The following is a 19,955-nucleotide window of genomic DNA, read 5'->3' as shown; positions in this document are numbered from 1 at the left end:
GATGGGAGAGAGGTTCTACGTTGTACCAAAGTTCCAAAACTCTACCACTACTTAACTAGTGAATACTCTAACCAGGACTTCTTAGTTCTAAAATAAATAAATAAATATATATGTTAAAGAAAGAAAGACAGGCAAACAAGTCGTGTAATCTTTTATTACATTCTGTTATCATCTGTAATCTTTAAAAACAAAATACTTAAAACATTCAATATCCTCCTGACATGAACTGAAGGTCAATTCACTCGCTTAGTGGCACTTATCCCACATTTTCTTCTGAATTTACAAGCCTCTAAAACCTCTTCTGCCAGTATTAGATCACCGTTGTTGTTTAAATTTCACACTTTTAAGTTACCACTGCCACCTCACACCCAAAACACTCCTGGTTCAAACAAGAATATTCAATTTTGTGCAGTAGCCACAGACATTTTGGAGCTAAACACAGGCAACAAACAAGCTTTAGCTTTTTATAAGTTTGGACTACCACCATTCTTTAATTTGCAAAATATAAATTAGCATTCAAGTCAAATAGGGCTCTTGTATAATCTAAGGACCTGTAAAATATACTTAAAATTGTTTGAGTCCAATAATCATTATTCCTTATCATCATAATTATTTTTCTATAAAACCACAAGCTAATTGTCAAATCATCACCAGTCCCTTTCATGGGGATCTCTGTAGGGTATGCCCAAAAGGCTAAAAACATCCTTCTCTGTCAGTGTGGGAAGTGGAGTGCCACCATGCACCTTCACACTTCCTTGACGTACCACATCTTTGTTCAGTGAGTGCTCCGATAGGCTCATTCTTTTTGTCTTTGCAAAGGCTCTCATTGAACGGTTAAAGTGTGCCGAACCAGTGAAATACATCAGAGCACAAGCAAACTCATTGTAGGGCACTATGATGATATCCAGCCTGCGATGGCGTTGGTCATGCCCCAGCAAACGGCACACACCCATGTATTTCTTCTGCTCACCGTTTTCCTCGTGGCTCACCAGGTCATCGGTTAAAAACCCTTAAAGTAAACAGGTCAGAAATAAAGAGATTTTTATTAAAATAAATAAATAAAATACATGCTTAAGTTTTTCCATCAACAAAAATTATGCTTACCACTGTCACGGAGTGTCTGTAAGACTTTAGTAAAAATGCCCCTGTGGGACTTGCCATCAGGGTGAGATATAAGTACATCAACATCTCCACATGTGGCTTTTCCCCGACGATAGGAGCCACATGCTATTGCGACTAGGCCAGGGTCGATGGCTTGTGCAGCATCCCTCACCTGCACATGCATGGAAAAGGCCGTTAATAAAGCACAAACGCTGTTACCTGCAAAAACATTCCACTTCTTATTAGCATGCTGATATTTTTGTGTGTTGTTTTTTTTTTTCATATTTGCTTGTTTTTGTATGTTCACTGGCAAAAAAAGAAAGTTTTTACCTGTTCCCAGCCAAATACTGGGAGGTAGCCTTGCTAAGGCATCGCATATAATTTTGACAAGCTCAAGGGAGCACACATGCTTTAGCCATCTATCTAATATGCACGCTCTATCTGGCAGCTTCGTAGGAAAAAGAAAATCTAAGTAATACAATATGAAAACAACTAGCGTTGTACTTAACGCTCTGGAGCGAACAGGTATCTGGCTAACTTAAGATGCAGCAAGTTTAAGGATTTACTTTTCCCCTTTGGGATGCTCTACTTTGTGAAAAGGCAGTCTGGTTTTTCCATCATCAAGCAGTCAAGGAAAGCTGACACAAGCTTTTTCCTTCTTCAGACCCTCTTTCTACATTTCTGATGGTTAAAGAAGCAAATCTTATTCAGATATCTCAACTCTGTTTAAACTTTACTAAACATATTAGAGTGGTGAAAGAAATAAAGATATTTCAGTCATCATCACTAAATTATACATGCTCTTAATGTGACAGATCAAGATGCATTACCACTTTTTCTATGGCTCCTGCTTCTTCTCTGGGCATTCGGTCTAGAAAGTCATTGTAGTGCTTGAGTCCTATTTTCTGAGTGTTTGTCAGGTGGGCTTTTGTACGGATATCCTCCAAAGTACGAAATCCCTGAAAGGCAAAATGACATTTTTAAGAAAAAAAAATGTTATGTTGGCATTTGCTCACTGATTTTTTAAATTCTAATTATTCTAATTATTAATAAAATTAGAATAAACTAGAATAAAATGAAAGACATTCACAGCCAGGAATGAAAGTGGCTTGAGACTCAGTGTTTCCTGGAACCTTGTTCCGGTAAAATTAATTCATGAGTCATTAAATCTGATATTATTTTGAAGCCTGGCACACCTTCCAGCTGAAGTCATGGAAGCAGATAAGCCATCACGTGGTCTCACCTGGATACAACTGTTTTTTCCCCCTCAGTCAGATCAAAATGCTGTAGTTTAGTAAATGTATTAGCGGTAAGCAAGATAGTGAACAAGAGTTGCATTCAATTGTTTTGATTAACAAGAAACTTCAAACTCACAGGCAATGTCAGAATACATGTTAGATCAGACAGTGGATCTAAATACGATGTGTCCTTGAAGCTATCTGTTATTTCCTATTTAAATATCACTTCATTTATTTAATATTTGTGGATTGCTGGCTGAATCCAGAAAGAACGGTTAACCTCAGTGCCACAGCAGCATGCAGCTTGTCCACAAACAAAATAAGCTCACAATTGAATCTATGACTTATTTCTTGGAGACTAATTTCAACCCACTGTACTGTTACATCAGAGTATAGGATGAACCCACTCGAATTCCTAGTCACAGCTGTACCTTTAATAAATATCGTATGGAGGAGTTAAACTTTGTAAAATGATACTGATTTCATTTGACTGAAGCTGCTAATTATACCGAGTCCAGAGTATAGCCAGGGAGAATTTTTAAAAGAACTTTGACGTAGTAAAACTGACACCTCATAATTGAGTAATTTTACAGTTTAGAAAATCCAATAATGGTATAACAATACATATTTTAGCTCACATTTTCACCAGAATTTGTTATTTTATTAACAGATTTATGAGAAAATGCAAGGACTGTGTTGTTGAAAAATAAATTCCAAAGCTCTTTGTAGACAAACTGTCTAATGGCAACACTGTTTTTACATTATCTTAAATCTTCTGTACTTCTGCACTGCAATCAGTCAGTATGTGGAGCAATACCAGTGCGGCAGAACTTTTAGCACCATATCAGTCAGATTGTTTCCTTTTTCAGGCTATAGCCCAAAATTTCAATCTTAAACGCCTTTCTGTTACCTTATATTTCATGAAATAGAAGTCAATATCATATCACTGTGTTGTAAAACATATCGTAAGACAGAAAAGACACAGACAACATAATTCACTAACAACTTTTTGTGCAGGGTACAATCTTTGTACTTCAATCTCCTATACTAATATGTAAGTTTTCACCTGTTGGTACCACAGTTGTGCGGTCTTAGTCCCAGCACCCCAGATGTTCGTGAAAAGCTCCAGCACTGGCACAGCCTCACCGATGTGATTAAGCTTCCGCAAATGACCGCTCTCCATAATCTCTTCAATTTTGTCAGCCATGCGTTTTCCTATTCCTGGGATCTGACAAGCTTCCTGAGACCAATGGGAAAAAATGTAATTTAACAAAAAAAAGAAAAGAAAAAAAGACAGACAGTCCTTGTATTATCACAGAAGATACAACCTACAGTAGACAATGACATATACAGGTAATCAGCAATCTAAACATTGCATTTAAAGCATCTGGGTAAGGCTACCTGATATGACGTAACGGGTTTATGGTAGCTTTTCAGTGCGTTGACAGCCTTGGTGTAGCCCAGCGCCCTCCACTTGTCCCCCTGATGCGTGTAGGCCTTGGCCAGCAATTCAAGTTTGTCTGTGATGTGCTTGTTGAAGTTATTGCTTTTGGACTGAGAGGACTGGGCACAGACCCACTTCCCCGATACTGGCTTCTGAGCAGCAGTATCTGGACCAAGGGAGAGGCTGGGGCCAGGAGTCTCCTCTTTGGGATGCTGGCCAGTGATGAGAGCTTCCAGATCACTCTGAGAGACGCCGTCTTCTTCTCCCCGCACTTCCTCTTTGCTGTCTGGGACTCTCTGAGGGTAGGATGTAATGTAAAATAACTGTTTCTGTTTCTTGCGTTTGGGGTCCAAAGTTTTTCCCCTGACTGCTCCAAATGATTACTAACTGAAAGACTGAAATGCACCAAGAAGCTGCAAAACAATATTTTCAACATGATCTGGAAGTTTACCATTTCTGTGTTCTCCTCTTGATCAGTCACTGGCTCGATCACAGTTTCTGCATCAGGTTTGATATTTAGTGACTCTTTTTTAATTTCTTCGTGTTTTGTTTCAGAGTCACTAAGTGGATAGAACATGAAATGTCATTACAATACAAAGCTTAAAACATATATTACTGTCAACGAGGTAAATGTAAAGTACAAATAAGCTGATACACATTTTCTAATGTTTGTGAGAATATCTTGGGATATTCATGCAGCATATTTTACCTTTAACTTTCAAAGAAAGCATTTTTAGATCACAAACCTCTTGGGTGAAAGAAGGCTGTAGCTGGCTATATCTAGCAGCTGTTTCTCACTAATGCACAAGCTCAGCCAGGTACATTTTACCAGTTGGACTCCAGAGGGCATACAATCTACTTTCAGCAAGCGCAGAGCCCTTTCGCTGTCCATGTTGTCGTCCACAACAACATGAGTGACACCGGGACACAGTGAACTCTCCGTTCGTCCCCCATTCTGCTGAATTTGTCTTTGGAAAATCTGGCATCTGGCATTTCCTATTCCAGCAGGCAGAAGGTATACCGTCACTCCATGAAAAGTGTTTCCTGAGGCAGAAAATGTTAAAACAATCCCAGTAAACAAATATTTTGCATTTTCTGGCACAGTATTCATTTCTCTCTTAATGTAATGCAGCCTTATTTATATTTTTTCTATGTTGTGCTCCATTTAAAAAAAAAAAAAAAATTATTTCTGTAATGTGGACGCATGCGTGCAAACACTGTAACCACCTGTGACATCACAGTCATCTGCTGCCTTCTTCAGTGGGGGTGCATCCTTCCCCTGTAGCACTTTTGCCCTTTTGACTTTAGGAAAAGCTTTCATGATTCCATGACGAGGCTCCATCTTTTCTGGTGATAGGAGGAGCCAGTGGCCTGTGACGTAAGAGAGAATTATAACACTGCAGTCTAAAGCTGGGAAACAAACACATATTTGGAAAAAAAAAGTAAAATAAAATAATTTTAACAGTGATTCAGTCCAGTTTGCTGACATGAGAAAATGGACTTAATTTAGTGTGTGGAAATGTCAAGTAATTTATTGTTCCCTTAACATGTACTTTAGTGGAATGCATAACCCATCTAAAAATGTTGCAATTATGAGAGACATTTAAGTAATTTTCTAATATTTTGAATTTAACAGCAATTTTAGAGCAATTAGTTTGATGGCACACATTTCACAGAGCCCGCTGTCTGAGTTATCAGTACTGGCATTTATAAAAGCCAATAAATGATCATTTCAGAAGAAGACACTTAAAAACACTCGTCACTCATGAGTGATGATAGTGTGTCGTTTGTTCTCCAGAGGGCACTCTGCAACTTCCTTGTTGACAACACACTTGTTTGGAATCCCACAAACAACAACCCTTTAGAGTCAGGCAGAGTGTATACTGCACATAACTACACAAAAATGTTAGGGAAATCTATTCAGATTTCATGTGTATGAAAGAAAACAAATAATGGCTCATATAACAGGATGCAGAAATTTTAAATCTTATTCTGGTCAGAACCTTTTGTTAAAGAAATCTTAATGATGCATTGGTGTGTGAGACACATTTAAAGGGTTAAGCTCAAGGGTTTGGTAGGATGAACTTTCAGCTATGTAGCAGTTTAATAGCATTATAATCTCACATAGATTTTGTACAGTACAATGCTTCACTCTGAAATGCAAAGTAGCATATAATACTCCAGTGAGAAGACATCTGTCCCCCAGTACTTTGTCGCGTTACACTACTGCTATTTGACTGGTGTGTCAATTTTCTTAACCCCTACTACGAAAATAAATTTTTCTTACAGTTACTGCTTTAAAACTACTCTCTGTACAATGGATACTCTTGACAGATAGTCTGCATAACCGTACACTATCTTTAGCTGAAGCTGAAGTTAGCGATAGCCAAGAAATCAGTATTTAGATTATTACAATTGTAGTATTATCTCAATATATATAAACTAAATTTAAAAAATCGAAAGTTTCCCTGCATAAGTGCATGTTTAAATTTGTTTTAAACGCTTGAAACTCTAATGTTTTGGATCTTACCCCTGATCGCATGGAACCCTACATACAGGAACGTCAAAAGACGGACAACGGTCAATTTAAAAGTTTTACTTCCGGTTCATCGACTATTTAAATTTTGTTAAAAATGTATCATAATCCCTGAAGTGACATATTATGTTTTGATTGAAAAAAATAATTGATTCCAGTAAATTCATTGATAATTTTTTTACCTATTATATAAATACTTTTGTAATTTGCTTAATGTATTTATCGCGGTTGCTTTGGTTACGGGTCGAATCCGGAAGTGGCTCTATAGAAACATTTGTTTGAAACATGGCTGTGCAGAGCTGGAGTGATATCCTAAAATCGTCAAAGAAAACGGCTTTAATACTTGATGGTAAGTGCAAGAAGTAAAATGTGTTTTTAATACAGAGACCTGTTTTTCTCGTTTCCCCAGAATTACTTTAATTTTAAGCATTTTAACTCAGTCATCTCAACTTCGCACACAGCGGTACCGCTAACGCGTAATATAAGTAGGTAACAAGCAAGTGGTACAGGTGGTATCGAACTCCATTGAGGTTGTTTTTGCTTTAAAATGACAAGAAATGCGTGTCTTTTTAGTAAAACAGCTAGGCTCCAAATTGTAAAAAATTAAGATAATATGTCCAAGTAAAGATGTGCTTTTCTCTAGATGTCAACGGCCAGCTAGTCAGGCATTTGCACTGCGCACATTGTTACTTCTCTTTCTTAAGTGAGTTCACCTGCTTGACTATTTAAGCCTGTTGTTCTTATTTGTAAATTACGGTTTGATCCTAAATTTATAAGGAAATATACACACACACTGGAGACTTCCCCTTATGCCCTTACTGGCAGAACTGCCTCAATTCTTCATGTCACAGATTACATAAATTGCTAAAAGCAGTTCTTAAAGATCTGGGTCCATATTTACATGAGAGCATCGCACAGTTGTGCAGTTTTGCTGACTGCACATCCATGAGGTTCTATCACATCCCTTAGGTGGTCTACTGGACTGAGATCTGGTCACTGTAAAAGCCATTTTAGTACAGTGAACTCATTATCACGTTCAAGAAACCAATATGAGATTACCTGAGGTTTATGACATGATGTGTTATCCTGCTGGAAACAGATGTCAGAGGATGCAGTATTGTTACAAAGAGATGGACACGGTCAGCAACAAAAGTCGGCTTTTAAATGATGCTCAGTTGGTACCAAAGGGCCCAAAGTATACAAGGAAAATATCCCCTACAACATTACCCCACCACCTGCAGCATGAACCGTTGATACAGGGCATGATGCTTCTATGCTTTCATGCGTTTGAACCCACATTCTGTTTCCGTTATCCGAATTACACTGCCCTAATCTGAATCTCAATCCTCTCTTGTCCAAATTTTCTGAGTCTGTATGGATTATAACCACAGTGTCTTGTTCTTACAAGAATGACATGCACCATGGTCTTCTGCAAGTTTCAACATGCTGTGTTCAGAGATGTTCTTCTGAATATGTTGGTCGTAACAAGTGGTCATTTGAGTTACTGTGACCTGCTTGGCTATTCTCTTCTAACCTCAGGCATCAACAAGCCATTTTAATGCTGAGAACTGCTGCTCACTGGATATTTTCTCTGGATTCTCTCTAAACCCTAGAAATGTATGTGTGAGAAAATCCCAGTAGATCAGCAGTTTGTGAAAATGCTCAGATCAGCCTGTCTGGCACAGATAACCGTGCAACGTTTGAAGTCACTTAAATCACCTTTCTTCCTCATTGCGAAGCTAGGTTTGAACTTCAGCAACTCATCTTGACCATGTCTACATGCTTAAATACACTGACCTGCTGCCATGTGATTAATTGACATTGAAAGGCAGTTCAACAGGTGTAGCTATGGAGTGGCCAGTGAGAGTATATTTTACATATATCATGACAGTGATCACAATTAGTGCTGGGTAAGGACTTAATTTAGTTGGGTTTGGCATGATTTCTGTTGTTGTACTGAGTAGAGAGTAATTTGTTTACTAATACTTAGGAATTCACCTGTATGTTGGCTGAATGTCGGTATCTGTTGATATTGGTTCTTTTGACTAAAAATCAGTATCACAAATCAGTGTGATGAAGAGCTGGTCAATTATTTATTTAGATTGAATATATTGGTTTTCCTGGTACAATAGTTGGAAATAAATAATAAAGAATAAACAACAAAATAAACTGACTGAAAAACAAAGATCTGAATCAGCTATTGGGATAACTGTTTTGCAGCATTGGTATTTTCCTAGAGTTTTGCAATTGATGCACATCTGCTTATATGGCTCAAATTTGTCTTCTTTTTTGTGCAGGAAAAAGGAAGATCCACTATCTCTTCACAGATGGAAAAGAAATGGCAGAAGAATATGACTTGAAGACAGATGAGCTCCTCGGTAAGCCACATGTTTTGAGTTATACACAGCTGAATGGTGCTGTTATTTTCTACAGTTTCGTGCATTGGAGCAGTTTGTGTCTCATAAAGCATTTGATACATTTCAGTGAGAAAATGGCGCCATAAAAGCACGCTTGGAGTTCAGGGCGTGTGGCTGGTGGAGGTTGGGGAGCCCCTTGCAGGCCCTGTTGCATCTTTGGAGTCTGATATGATCAAAGAGAACAGCTCAAATGTAGGTGTTTTTCCCCCCTTAACGTTTTAATTAGATCTCTACATTTGACTTACATTTGTGAAGTTCGTCTTCATTTTGTTTCCGCAGCCCATGTTCATGCGTAAAGACACAAAGACCAGCTTCCAGTGGAGGATCCGCAACCTTTCCTACCCCAAAGATGTTTTCAGTGTTTCAGTGGATCACTCTGAGAGATGCATCATCATCAAAACCTCAAACAAAAAGTAAATATGCATGAGAACACATCTGTGCACCTATTTCTGTTTTGTTCACTGGTTGCATTGAAGTCCCTGCATTCTCCCTATAGATGGCACTGTTTACAATACGTTTGTCCCGACAGTTCAGCTTTGTGACATCCTTCCCATGTCTTCCCAGGTATTACAAGAAGTTCAGTATTCCTGATCTCGACCGCAGTCAGCTACCATTAGACAACTCCGCGCTAAGCTTCACTCATGCCAACAACACTTTAATTGTTAGCGTAAGTTTTGCATACCAGCAATTGATATATATATATATGTATGTATGTATATGTGTGTGTGTGTATTTTATGCAACCTCATCAGTTTATGATAAAGTTAAAATTGCTCCAGCCCAAAGAGAATCTATTTAACAGGTATAACTGCACTGTCATTAAAAGAATATATATGTACAATATATGTTTTTGTCCACACATTCAAAGAAAATGTATCTCTCTCTTTTGCAAAGAGACATAAGAACAGTTTCACTTTATTGTTTAAGCACTATATGCCAATCATGAGAGTGAAGAATTGTTTCTTTTCTTTTTTTTATTTCCCACGTTTATTTTTCGTGTCCACAATAATTGCTTCAATCACTTTGTGTGTTCATTTTTTCTGAAGACACTCAATAATATGCATAAATAAAATCTGTTATTATTTTTTTTTCTCTGTTGTCCAGTACAAGAAACCCACAGAGATCTTAACCCTTGAACAAGAGCTACTGGAGGAGCTGAAAAAGCTGAAGGGGAGTGCTGACGGGGATGTCGACTGCAAAACCCAGTGAATTCTGCCTGTGGGAGCCAGGGAATAATTCTGGGTTGCATTTAGAGCAGAACCTCGCAGCATCATTTTCCAGTCACGTATGAGCTCTCATTTATTTCTTCTGTACTTAATCCCTTCATTAAGATTCACTGTGCCTTGTCCCTTAGCTTAATGTCTAATTGTCTTAATTAATTTGGTGGAATTATATGTCTGGAAATGTGTCCAGCCATTTATGTTTCATACAGTGATATTTAGTAAAATATATTATTAGTAGATTTAAAAACTTTGTGGTTTCATTTTCAACCCAAATTCTTTGGCTGACAAAAAATAATGTCAGAATCTGTTTTTGCTTCTTTTTACCAAACCTACTGTGGAGAAGTTTTGTTGGGGGGGGTCACATAACCTACCGGCCTCCTTCCATTGATGTCCTTGTAAAACACTCAAAACACACAAGGCTTCATCCCTGTTCGTTCCGAGGTCACAGTTACGAGGACATCCCATTTGTGTTAAATGAATACCCTCATGTTCCTTGTATGTAGTGGGCCACCCTGAAAGCCATTATTGAAACTTGCGTTACCATCTTCCTTTACAAGAGAAGGCGATTCTGACTTAGTAGTCTATGTCCAAAGTGCCGTAGACATAAGTAAGAATTAGATGCAACTGTTTTTGCAGAGCTTTATTTCAAATTTCTATGAAATTTTTGGTTGTTTGTTTGTTTAACGTGAAGGAATGTGAAGCTGAGATTTTATATCTTTGAGAAACTGAAATGTTTGTGTATACTGTACGCTGAATGACGTTTATTAAAGTTGGATATTTCTCTATTTTTTTTAATCCGAGTTCAATTAAAGAAAAATTGGGGGGAAAAAAGCCCTGGCTGGTGAGGAATACTTAGACAGTGGACAACAAAAGAAGTAGTGTGTTTAAAGGAGACAATGGCATTTAAATATAGATTGTTTGAACCTTGTGATTCCTTGCATTTTTTACCACTTGTCCAAACCCAGAGAGCAAGTGCAGAAAGCAGAGACAAAACCACAGGTCTCTCTCTCTCTCTCTCACTATTGTGCTTTGTCTTCATCCAGATGGAAAGAACAAGAATATAAGAAAACATTTCAAAACCAGCTGGCCCTGTCGCTTAGTAAATTCTTGTGAGGGGCTTGACTGTCAAAATGACAAAAATAAATTCGTACGTAGCGTTTGATAGTTCGGTCTTGGTGCCAAATGTTGATTCTGATTATCTTAAACATAATGAAGGTTTCTGCTGCTGAGCTTCATTTAGAAGTCTTAATTTTCTTTAATAATTAACTGTTTTCAGAGCTTCATCCACTGTCAAAACAAATTCCTGCAGCAGCTCACAGCTAACAAATTGGACATCCAGCTCCAACATTGTGGGAGCTCTGTTCAGGGTCTTCTTCCTCCCCTGTCATTTGGCTTCTGATGGTCATGCTCAGCTGCTTCTGGGAAGAGGGTTTCTTTCCTGCCTCCCTTTCATTGCCGAATGCCTATTCCCAGCCATTCCCCCTCTTTCAGTTGATGCCACAGTTTGCCACACAAGCCCTGGTGCTTTTTCTGCAACCCCTCAACTCCCTCTTCGCTGCCTCGCCACCTCCCCCCCCCCCCCCCCCCCCCCCCTCAAAACCCCTTACCCCTCCCTGTGTGACTGGCTTCCTTTTTGATAACTGACCCCTCCTCGTGTTATTATTCGAACCCACTATTGTATAACATGCCCTTTTATATGAGGTTTCACAAAGGGCCCATTTGATCAGAGGGTTACGGTGTGCGATCGTGAGAAATGCAACTACATGGTGGTAACCTTTGTTTGGGCCAAAATGGTGGGCTGACCTCATCGCTTTTAATGCATAGCTCGGGCCATTCAGGCCCAAGTCTCACTTGCTGAGCACATTGAATTCAGTAGCCTGTCACAGATATTGCCTCTCAGTTATCTGGGTCTCCAGCTTGAAGAAGAAGGTGGAGAGAACTGCAGTTTTGGGGGGATACCAGCATCGCACGCTAGCTTTCCATCCCAATATAAACACACAAGAGAAAACCAGAGCAGCCTGTGATGTCGTTCTTTAGTGGTTTTAATATACACTCTACAATAAATATTTCCATCATTTGATGTAATTTACATTTTTACAGTAAAAATATATTTATATATGTAGAAAAAAAAAACAGGTTACATAGTCTCCAAAATGGCCTCATAAAGGCAAGATAGCATGTCAGCTGAAAGTCAGATGCTGTAACCACAGATAGCTGCCGTGTCTAGCTTCATTATACTCATTTAAACATTCTTTGTTGCTGAGCTGACTAACTTCTAACAAAGGGTTTTCATTCGTGAAATTATTGTTGAGCTCTCCTGTACTTTAAATGCCTCCTGATTTAATAAGAAAATAAGCGTTCTACAGTTTGTCTGAATTGGAAAAAAAATCTAACAGATTAGATAGTCAATGTTTACATACAAGCCAGTACAAAAAAAACAACAAAAAATTATATATCGAATCCAAAAATGAGGCAAAAAGTGTATTGGCACTTGACAGGAAAAGTTAGTTTGCATGAAGCACATGGTTTTCTCTTGTAGTGGTTCTTCTGTGCTGGTTCATCCACGGTTCTCCCTCAGTGGTTTCAGACCTCAGCGTCCCCCTGAGCGCTGGTGGTGGGAATGTTTAGTCCGCTTGTTGAAAGGGTGCGCGGGGACAGGGAGAGGAAGAACATCAAACGGTCTCTTCTCACTCAGCAAGTGCCCCCTGGGTAGACGCTTCATGAAGTGGGCCTCCCTCTGGTGTTGCTTGGTCTTGGAGGCCTTCCTGGGGCGGCCCTTGCGTGTAAAAGCCATGTACCAGCCCTCGTACTTGGCGTTCTGGAGTGCGGTGTAGTTGTTTTCCAGAACAATCTCGGTGAAGATGCAGTCCTTGCCTCGCCCTTTCCGCTGAGGAAAGAAAAGGACACGAGAAGCTGAGACACATTTATACAATCTCCTGGAATCGGAAACACCATCTTTATTTCCAGACAATGAAATATCTCTCAAAATCTAATTTGTTCCGGCTTTGAACGAGTCTCAACAATGTATTGCCATAAGCTTGAAATCTGGAAAATACATTTCCAAGGAACACTTCACAATGTCGCCGTCGTCTTATGCAGCCACAGAACTATTATTTCCAGATTACCTTGCCGATCAACTTCCCCTTCTTGTTCATACATATGTAATATCCTGTCTTCACCCCTTTAATTCGAATGCGACTTCCAAAAGAATCCGTCTCCACTTCCAGTTTAGCTGCATAGACAAAGAAAGCAAATGCGTATAATGAGATGATACAGTCAGGTCACGGTGCAAGCATGCAGACAAACGACCTCTGCATTTCTTTTTTCTGGGGTTTTTTAATGCATGGCAGAAAGAATATGAAAATTTATCATCATCATTAAAGAATATCAAAGTCTTCTAAAAAAAAAAAAAAAAAAAATCATGGCCAGTCTACTAGAGTCTAAATATGACATAAATTCTCTCTAAGCCCTTTTTTGTAATCCAGCAGCCACCTTTAACAAAGCATGCTAACCTTCCAAAATAGCATCAAATGATAGTGATTTTGTACAGCGTGATTGTTTTCGAATGTCTGTAAATGCTGTGCTGTGATGCAGCACAGACTGGGGATAAAGGAGAGAGTGAATACTGCGGTCAGAGACACAACCACCGAGCACAGAGCAACGGTCAGATTTGGGCCAGTTACAACAGTGACACCCACTTAGGATGTGTGGAGAGTGTATGCATGGCTGACTCTTGCTCTCTCTGTGAATGTGAGTCTAGGCAAAAGAAATTTAAAAGACAAAAGTGCACACAGGAGAGGACTGGAGAGGAAAAGGTATAAAGTGAAGATGCTGACTTCACCGCTCCTTGTAAACTGAGTCATACATTGAGTGTAAAGCAATGAAAATTCCTCATAAAACCAGCCTCCAAGTAGCAGGCATCATGCATTGAGAGGTGGATGGATGGTGGCGGTTGTGGTGGAAAGATGACTAGACGCACCAAAATTTTGGTGACAGAAATTATGTTTCCTTTTAAGTTTAAGATTGTTTTTCCTCCAGTTAAATGTTAAGAAAAAGGTCCCTGCTGAAGTCCATCATAACAGGTGTCACAGACTTTCTGCACCATCAACACACTAAGAAATAATTCATCTGCACGAGACATAAAAGATGGCAAAACTGATGCCACTAACAGTGTTTGCAACTGTGGCTTCTGTTTCTACTGGCTCAAACGGTTTTCCACAGGCGGCCAAAAATGACATAATTTATGCTGCTTTTCAACACCGCCCTGCGCGCCATTGAATTTAAACAATTCCAGTGTTTGTAAGGTGAACATGTTTCGTATTTTACTGTTTTCCTGAGGTTTAAAGGCACTGAAATGTAAGAAACGATGGCCTTTAACTGTCATGGGGTTTGACTGATCTGGCCATAACACACGGGCTTGAAGAAGTAAAGTCGCTCGATCATTTTAGAGACAATAAAAAGTGATTCCCCTGAACGGATTAACATATGTGCATCGTTTAACTACCCATTTATTACATAAACTACAGTGAGCCTAAATACATTATCGCATGCGTAAATTTGGAAAGGTTAATGGTTAAGCGAGACTATTCAGCAACTATTTAAAAATAAATCCCAAAAATGTATAAATATATTTTTGTTTTTTTAACTATAAGATTTAGTCCTCCCTGCTGGTCTTATTTAGCGATCACTTGTATCTAACCGTGTGCCGCTCCGTCTTCTCCGTTGGCGTTCACCCTCTTGTTGGCCAGGACCTGGACGTGTTTCCCGCTGGTGCGACTGTACAGCTGGTAGGTTCGGGTCAGCCTGCGGCTCATCCGGTCCGATAGCCGGCTCTGCTCGGTAACGTGGTGCTTGAAATTCGGAGAGGACTGCACGGTGTTCTGTCGAGAAAAAAAAAACACCCCAAACACGTTAAGGCAAAAATATTTATTTCACCTGTCTGGAAATAAAAAGCCCGTCAAGTCACAGAGCCAAGGCCCCTGCCAACAGTTCATCATAGCATTAGTCATTTTTAAATAACCCAATTTTAAATAAAATTGGGTAATTTTAAATAAAATTGGGTCATTTTGAGTCTTTTCGGAGATGCTTTCAAGAAACCTCGTGGATGACATTTCACTCTGTAGGTTGTTTTTTACCACCGTTGATCTTTCACCCCTTCATGACTTTCTCTTTTCCCCTCATTTCAGCCGTTCGCCGTCCACATGTGTTTTAACAATTACCTTTTAGGCTGGAGCTTACCGCTTTTCAAGATGTTTGAATTGTTGCCAATTGCCATAGCACTCATAATAAAATGTTTTCATTGTTATTGCAGCCTATCGGAGAGGTGGAGGGAGTGGGCTATAAGCTGCTAAGCACTGCGCCTTTGGTACCTGTTAAGTTTTGTTCAAATTAATTAGCCTATAGAACTTTATGCAGCGTTAGTGTATTTTTTTATTGAAGTGAAAGTGTGCGTTACCTGTGCGTAAAAGCAAAGCGCCGTGAACTGAAGTAACCTGCGGCAAAGACAAAATCAATTAAAAGCTTTAACTTGTTGCTCAGAATGTATGATTTACACAGAGAGCTACATGAAAAAAGATGTTTTACTTACAGATAACCTAACCTCGAAGTTCTCAGCCTCATCTTGTAATAGTTCAAATATTGCTTCATGAATACTCCACTGATTCGCTGCTGGAAGCTCTCGGAAATAAAGTTGCTCCTGAAGGGGATTTCAGCTCAGTTTTATCCCCCTCTTGTTACGCATAGAAAGTGATACCCGTGGCAATTAAGAGATCCAAAACTGTCAGGGTCCCATACAGGTACGGCATCTATGCTCCATTCTACTTATAGGATAGGGGGAAAAAATGGACGATTTAAAAGCGTTAATCCAAACTTTAAAGTCCCGAGAAAGCGTCGCTTTCACCAAACCACCTCCATTCAATCCTCTTTGTGACACTCAGTTATTCAACAATGAAGATTTAAAGTAGAATGAATCCCACTTGACTTGCTTTGTCACCGCAGTGAAGAGTTTTAGTTTTACGCACAGATCTTTACGCACCAGCGATAAGATGCGTAGCCTACCGTGGATTTCCTAAAAAGAAATGTGATTCGATATGAAGGAAAACTAGTGAATGAATATCACGAATGCTAGCGCCGCTCAGTTTGCTTAAAGTTTTCAAGCAATGTCACCACAACTGTCTTTCTATAAGATGCGCAGATAGTAAAGCTCCTGCTTCAACCTTCCTCCCACACGTGTATTTCTTGTGGTTGCCTCCAGTCCGCATACAGCATCTGTCTCCCTCTACATTTAAATACTTTAACTTGCGGGAAAGTCAATATCCTCGGTGAGAGCAGGCGGAGCGTTCAGCCTGGAGCCAAGTTGAAACCGAATACTTGTTAAGTTACTTAGCCTGCAACTATTTGGTTGCAAATCCATAAACACCGCATTCATCAATGAGTTGACTTTATAATTAAACACCTTATGAGATGAAATATAAACTAGATCCTGTCACGAAAAAAATCGGCTTATTTGCGGGTAAACTGGTAGACCTGATCTACAGAAATCTAATAAAAACAGCCCCTTCACAATCTTTTAAACCAAGCGTTTAATCACAGTCTTACACATTAATCTTATTCACGCACATGTTTTGATCTTGCAGTCAGTGCACTTTGTTTTCTAAAAGCAGAAATGTCCCCTTGAAAAAAAACCCTTGGCATGTACTTAAGAAAAGCTACAGTTACATTAACCTATTCCCTGACTGCAGGTTAGAGGTTGTTTGGTGGTCCCTCAGGACACACCTCGATGTACTTTTTCATCCTACATATGTAAGTAATATGTATTCCATGTGAACGCATGACACAGAATGGTTTTCACATAACATCTAAAGCCTTTGCCATGGATACAAATGCTCTCTCACTCAAAATCACTCTTCCACAACTTTTCACAATCATGGTTTGATTTTGAGAAGTGTGTCCTGGCCCATGTGTGCTACTTGCAGAGGATAGTTTCATACACTACATCATGCACTTATATTGTAATTATTCTTTGTGACAGCAAAGCAGCAGGGTTTTCTTCAAGGGAAGATCACTGTTGCATAATTGTCTCATGGGTAAAATGGGAAACTTCAAACACAGCTTTTCAAGTACAAAATCTACAACTGAACGAATGACCCCTTGCAATCTAACATATAAAATAAAATTAGGACTCATTTAATTTAAAAAAACAATCAGATATTTTTATATGTCCTTCTTGCTGTCATGTAACTTTTCCCTGCCTTCAAAATTTCAGGAGGATTTTATATAAAAAATGTTATATCATTTCTTTGTCACTTGGACTGTTAAATCTTCATGTTTGCTTCAGATGAACTTTGGTATATTTTTGAGTTGAATAATTTCTGGAGACTTTGTCGCCAGCTTTTTTACATCACAAGCACATTAGGAAGGGGACTCCCTAATTTTAGCTAACACATTAGAGAATAAAGGAGAAACAAATACAGTGAAAAAAGGTTTCAGTGTACAATATAAGTAATATTTTTAAGCAGACTTAAAAAAGTCAGCCCAATGTCATTTGTAGACGTGAGGAGAAATACAGAGAAATGTGAAACAAATGTTACTTTAAACCCCTCTTCTTGACTTTATATTGCTCTTGTGAGTGCAGATAAAGCATTAATCATAAATAGAGAAATGACCGACTAAACGCACAATCATAAACTGCCTTCTAAATCTCTACTGTATATCTTAGCCCTCACAATGCTGCAAGTGAAAGTAAATTTAGGTAACTCCGGCAAATCAGCCTTGATAACTACACTTTAAATCAGAATAATATTGTTAACAGTATAGTTTTACAGACTCCAGGCCTCAAATCTGATTATCGTCCTAATGAGCCAAAGCAGAGTTCTGGCTTTGACTCTTACCTGTGAGACTTTATACAAGCAGGCCCATGTTCTTTGTGCGAACAGGATGGGAAACTATTGCACCCTTCACACGGAACAGCTGTACAAGAGTAAAATATAATACATATATAATTATGTGAGTTTGGTCAACGTCTTAGTTGTAAATCAGTCATTTTAGCCAATGCAGGGGATTTAGAGGGTGAAAATGGACTGCCTTATTAGTTCCAGCGGGACACTGCAACAAGTGATTTTGCCACCTGGACCAATTCAGCACTTTGTTCTTTCATATTTTGACCCCATATGAAGCAGCGATTGCACATCCTAATATGAAATCCACATGCATGACAATTAAAGCAATTGTTTTTTTTTGTAGACCACACAATGACTTATCAGCATAGTGCACGTGACTGTGTGACCCCAGATTAGTTCACCCACGAGTCATTTAAAGAAAATTTGATTAAGAGGCAAAGGAAACCTTGAGTCCCATATCGAGGGTTTCTTTTTATTTTAAAGCCACTGTACATCACTCACAGTCAAAGTTTCTATTTTAGGTTTAGGGGATGACACAAAAGTATAGTTTATTATTTACTTTTTCGAATGTCTTGGGGTTATAGCTCATGCTGATTGTCTCCCAAAATTTTAGCTTCTGTCTTTGTTAACTCATAATCAACTTATTTGAGCCGAAACCAACAAGAGAAGGTCAGTGCTTTTTTTATGAGGAAAGTTGTGCATGTTTAATTAATTTTGACAGCCTCGACACATTATCATTGTAATAACGGTTACTTATGAATGATAAATTAAAGAAAAAACATTTAGGATGAGTTTTTAACTTGGCTTTTTTAGTTTGTGATTTTATAAGTGCTTTGTGAGTGAACTGCCCTGAAAAAACGTCTCTAAAAAAGTAGAAATTAGGTTTAAAACTTGTTGGGGAAAAAGTGGCTGATATAATGGCACTGGCTTAATAAATGTTACCTGGGATATGTTACTTGAATATTTAAAATTACATGAGATGACTGACACAACTCTCTGTGTGTATGTAAATATAGGTTTCCACTAGTGGTCTGGCAAGTTTGCTGTGTTCTGCTCCCGCCAAGAAAAACGTAACCTCTTGTTAGCTGAGAAAAAGGGTCTTTACACTTCAGTTTTTGCACAGATTAAACAAACAAGACGTGATGTTTCAAAAAGCTTTAGATGTGCCTTTAGGAGGGTTTCTGAGGTGCTTTTAAGATTTCTACCTAGCAGCAACCTCTGAAAAATGAAACCCATGTACCAAAAACTACAGCTCCTCTAATGCAAGAGTGGGTAATTAATTTCCCCAAGGGGCCACACGAGAAACTGTTGTGCAGGGATTCACCAACAAGCTTATAAAGAGATAAAACCCACCACAATGGTCTCAGGTTCTCGTGGGGACTCTTGGGAAAATTATTTGCCTACCCCTGCTTAAAGGCTGTCTCCAAAAGTGTTGACTGTCTGGTATAAAACAAACAAATTAATAGAAATATTTTGTTCTCTGCAGTTAATTTCCTGCTTTTGTGTCAGCTGTATAGGAAGTACTTTTTTATCTCTAAAAATCATTAAAGATAAATTGTTTTAAGACTAAAAGTTATACTGCTCTGATAAGCCAGTGACAAAGCCTAAGCCACGAGCTGTCTGCCAGACTTCAGCCCAGATAATGAGTTTGTTGGAGTATTTGAATGCAGTTATTTAATAGATATTATACCTTTCTGCATAGTTAACAGTAGCAAAAGGCCATCTGTGAAGTCTAATCTGTAGTTTGGTGGTAAGTAACCTATGAATAGCATAGGTTACTTACCACCAATCAGGAGTTAGCCAATGCATACAGTCTATGGATGCAACATATTAATCCAACTTGCTATTTCTTGGTGTCTCAGGCTGCCATTCAGGGCATCAAAAACCAATGCTTGACTTCTTACACACAAAAAAAGAGAAAATAATGTATATTCCTGGACTTTAATGTCTGAGTTTTGAGCCAGTATTTTAAATCATTAGAATATTTCATTTCAAGTTTGAGTAAATTACACATAAAGCGGTAGAAATATTGTATCAGTGCAGGTAAAGACTGTTGACTTGACAGTGGTCCAGATGATGAAAGCTGAGCCACATAAAGT

At 38.7% G+C, this 19,955-nt stretch overlaps 3 protein-coding genes across 3 annotated transcripts; 1 reads left to right on the top strand and 2 right to left on the bottom strand.

Moving 5' to 3' along the window:
* Positions 1 to 139: 139 nt before the first annotated feature.
* Positions 140 to 6,357, bottom strand: poll (polymerase (DNA directed), lambda). Its single transcript, XM_035907630.2, has 9 exons — positions 6,314 to 6,357; positions 5,011 to 5,154; positions 4,530 to 4,827; positions 4,235 to 4,343; positions 3,741 to 4,079; positions 3,406 to 3,579; positions 1,932 to 2,060; positions 1,105 to 1,273; positions 140 to 1,009 (listed from the first exon to the last, which is right to left on the bottom strand). The coding sequence occupies exons 2-9, from the start codon at positions 5,123 to 5,125 to the stop codon at positions 648 to 650; spliced, it is 1,695 nt and encodes a 564-aa protein (XP_035763523.2). The 5' UTR covers positions 5,126 to 5,154; positions 6,314 to 6,357; the 3' UTR covers positions 140 to 647.
* A 218-nt stretch (positions 6,358 to 6,575) lies between these two features.
* Positions 6,576 to 10,743, top strand: dpcd (deleted in primary ciliary dyskinesia homolog (mouse)). Its single transcript, XM_006790661.2, has 6 exons — positions 6,576 to 6,668; positions 8,617 to 8,697; positions 8,804 to 8,928; positions 9,016 to 9,149; positions 9,301 to 9,403; positions 9,840 to 10,743. Exons 1-6 carry the CDS (start codon positions 6,605 to 6,607, stop codon positions 9,942 to 9,944), a joined length of 612 nt encoding a protein of 203 aa, XP_006790724.1. The 5' UTR covers positions 6,576 to 6,604; the 3' UTR covers positions 9,945 to 10,743.
* A 1,246-nt stretch (positions 10,744 to 11,989) lies between these two features.
* fgf8b (fibroblast growth factor 8b) lies at positions 11,990 to 16,226 on the bottom strand. Its single transcript, XM_006790662.2, has 5 exons — positions 15,546 to 16,226; positions 15,414 to 15,450; positions 14,658 to 14,838; positions 13,084 to 13,190; positions 11,990 to 12,845 (listed from the first exon to the last, which is right to left on the bottom strand). The coding sequence occupies exons 1-5, from the start codon at positions 15,602 to 15,604 to the stop codon at positions 12,549 to 12,551; spliced, it is 681 nt and encodes a 226-aa protein (XP_006790725.1). The 5' UTR covers positions 15,605 to 16,226; the 3' UTR covers positions 11,990 to 12,548.
* Positions 16,227 to 19,955: the final 3,729 nt, after the last annotated feature.

This window comes from Neolamprologus brichardi, chromosome 6 (assembly GCF_056152115.1).
Source record: "Neolamprologus brichardi isolate AB-2024 chromosome 6, ASM5615211v1, whole genome shotgun sequence".
Lineage (NCBI taxonomy): Eukaryota > Metazoa > Chordata > Actinopteri > Cichliformes > Cichlidae > Neolamprologus > Neolamprologus brichardi.
This window is presented reverse-complemented; position numbering and strand designations above follow the sequence as displayed.

Coding starts and splice junctions, on each gene's coding strand:
- dpcd (XM_006790661.2), top strand. CDS start 6,605: ATGGCTGTGCAGAGCTGGAGTGATATCCTAAAATCGTCAAAGAAAACG. Junction 8,929..9,015: donor TCAAAGAGAACAGCTCAAAT/GTAGGTGTTTTT, acceptor TTGTTTCCGCAG/CCCATGTTCATGCGTAAAGA. Junction 9,150..9,300: donor ATCAAAACCTCAAACAAAAA/GTAAATATGCAT, acceptor ATGTCTTCCCAG/GTATTACAAGAAGTTCAGTA.
- fgf8b (XM_006790662.2), bottom strand. CDS start 15,604: ATGAAGCAATATTTGAACTATTACAAGATGAGGCTGAGAACTTCGAGG. Junction 15,451..15,545: donor ACTTCGAGGTTAGGTTATCT/GTAAGTAAAACA, acceptor TCTTTGCCGCAG/GTTACTTCAGTTCACGGCGC. Junction 13,191..14,657: donor AGAAGACGGAGCGGCACACG/GTTAGATACAAG, acceptor TTGTCTATGCAG/CTAAACTGGAAGTGGAGACG.
- poll (XM_035907630.2), bottom strand. CDS start 5,125: ATGGAGCCTCGTCATGGAATCATGAAAGCTTTTCCTAAAGTCAAAAGG. Junction 3,580..3,740: donor AACCCGTTACGTCATATCAG/GTAGCCTTACCC, acceptor CATTGGTCTCAG/GAAGCTTGTCAGATCCCAGG. Junction 1,010..1,104: donor ACAGACACTCCGTGACAGTG/GTAAGCATAATT, acceptor GTTTACTTTAAG/GGTTTTTAACCGATGACCTG.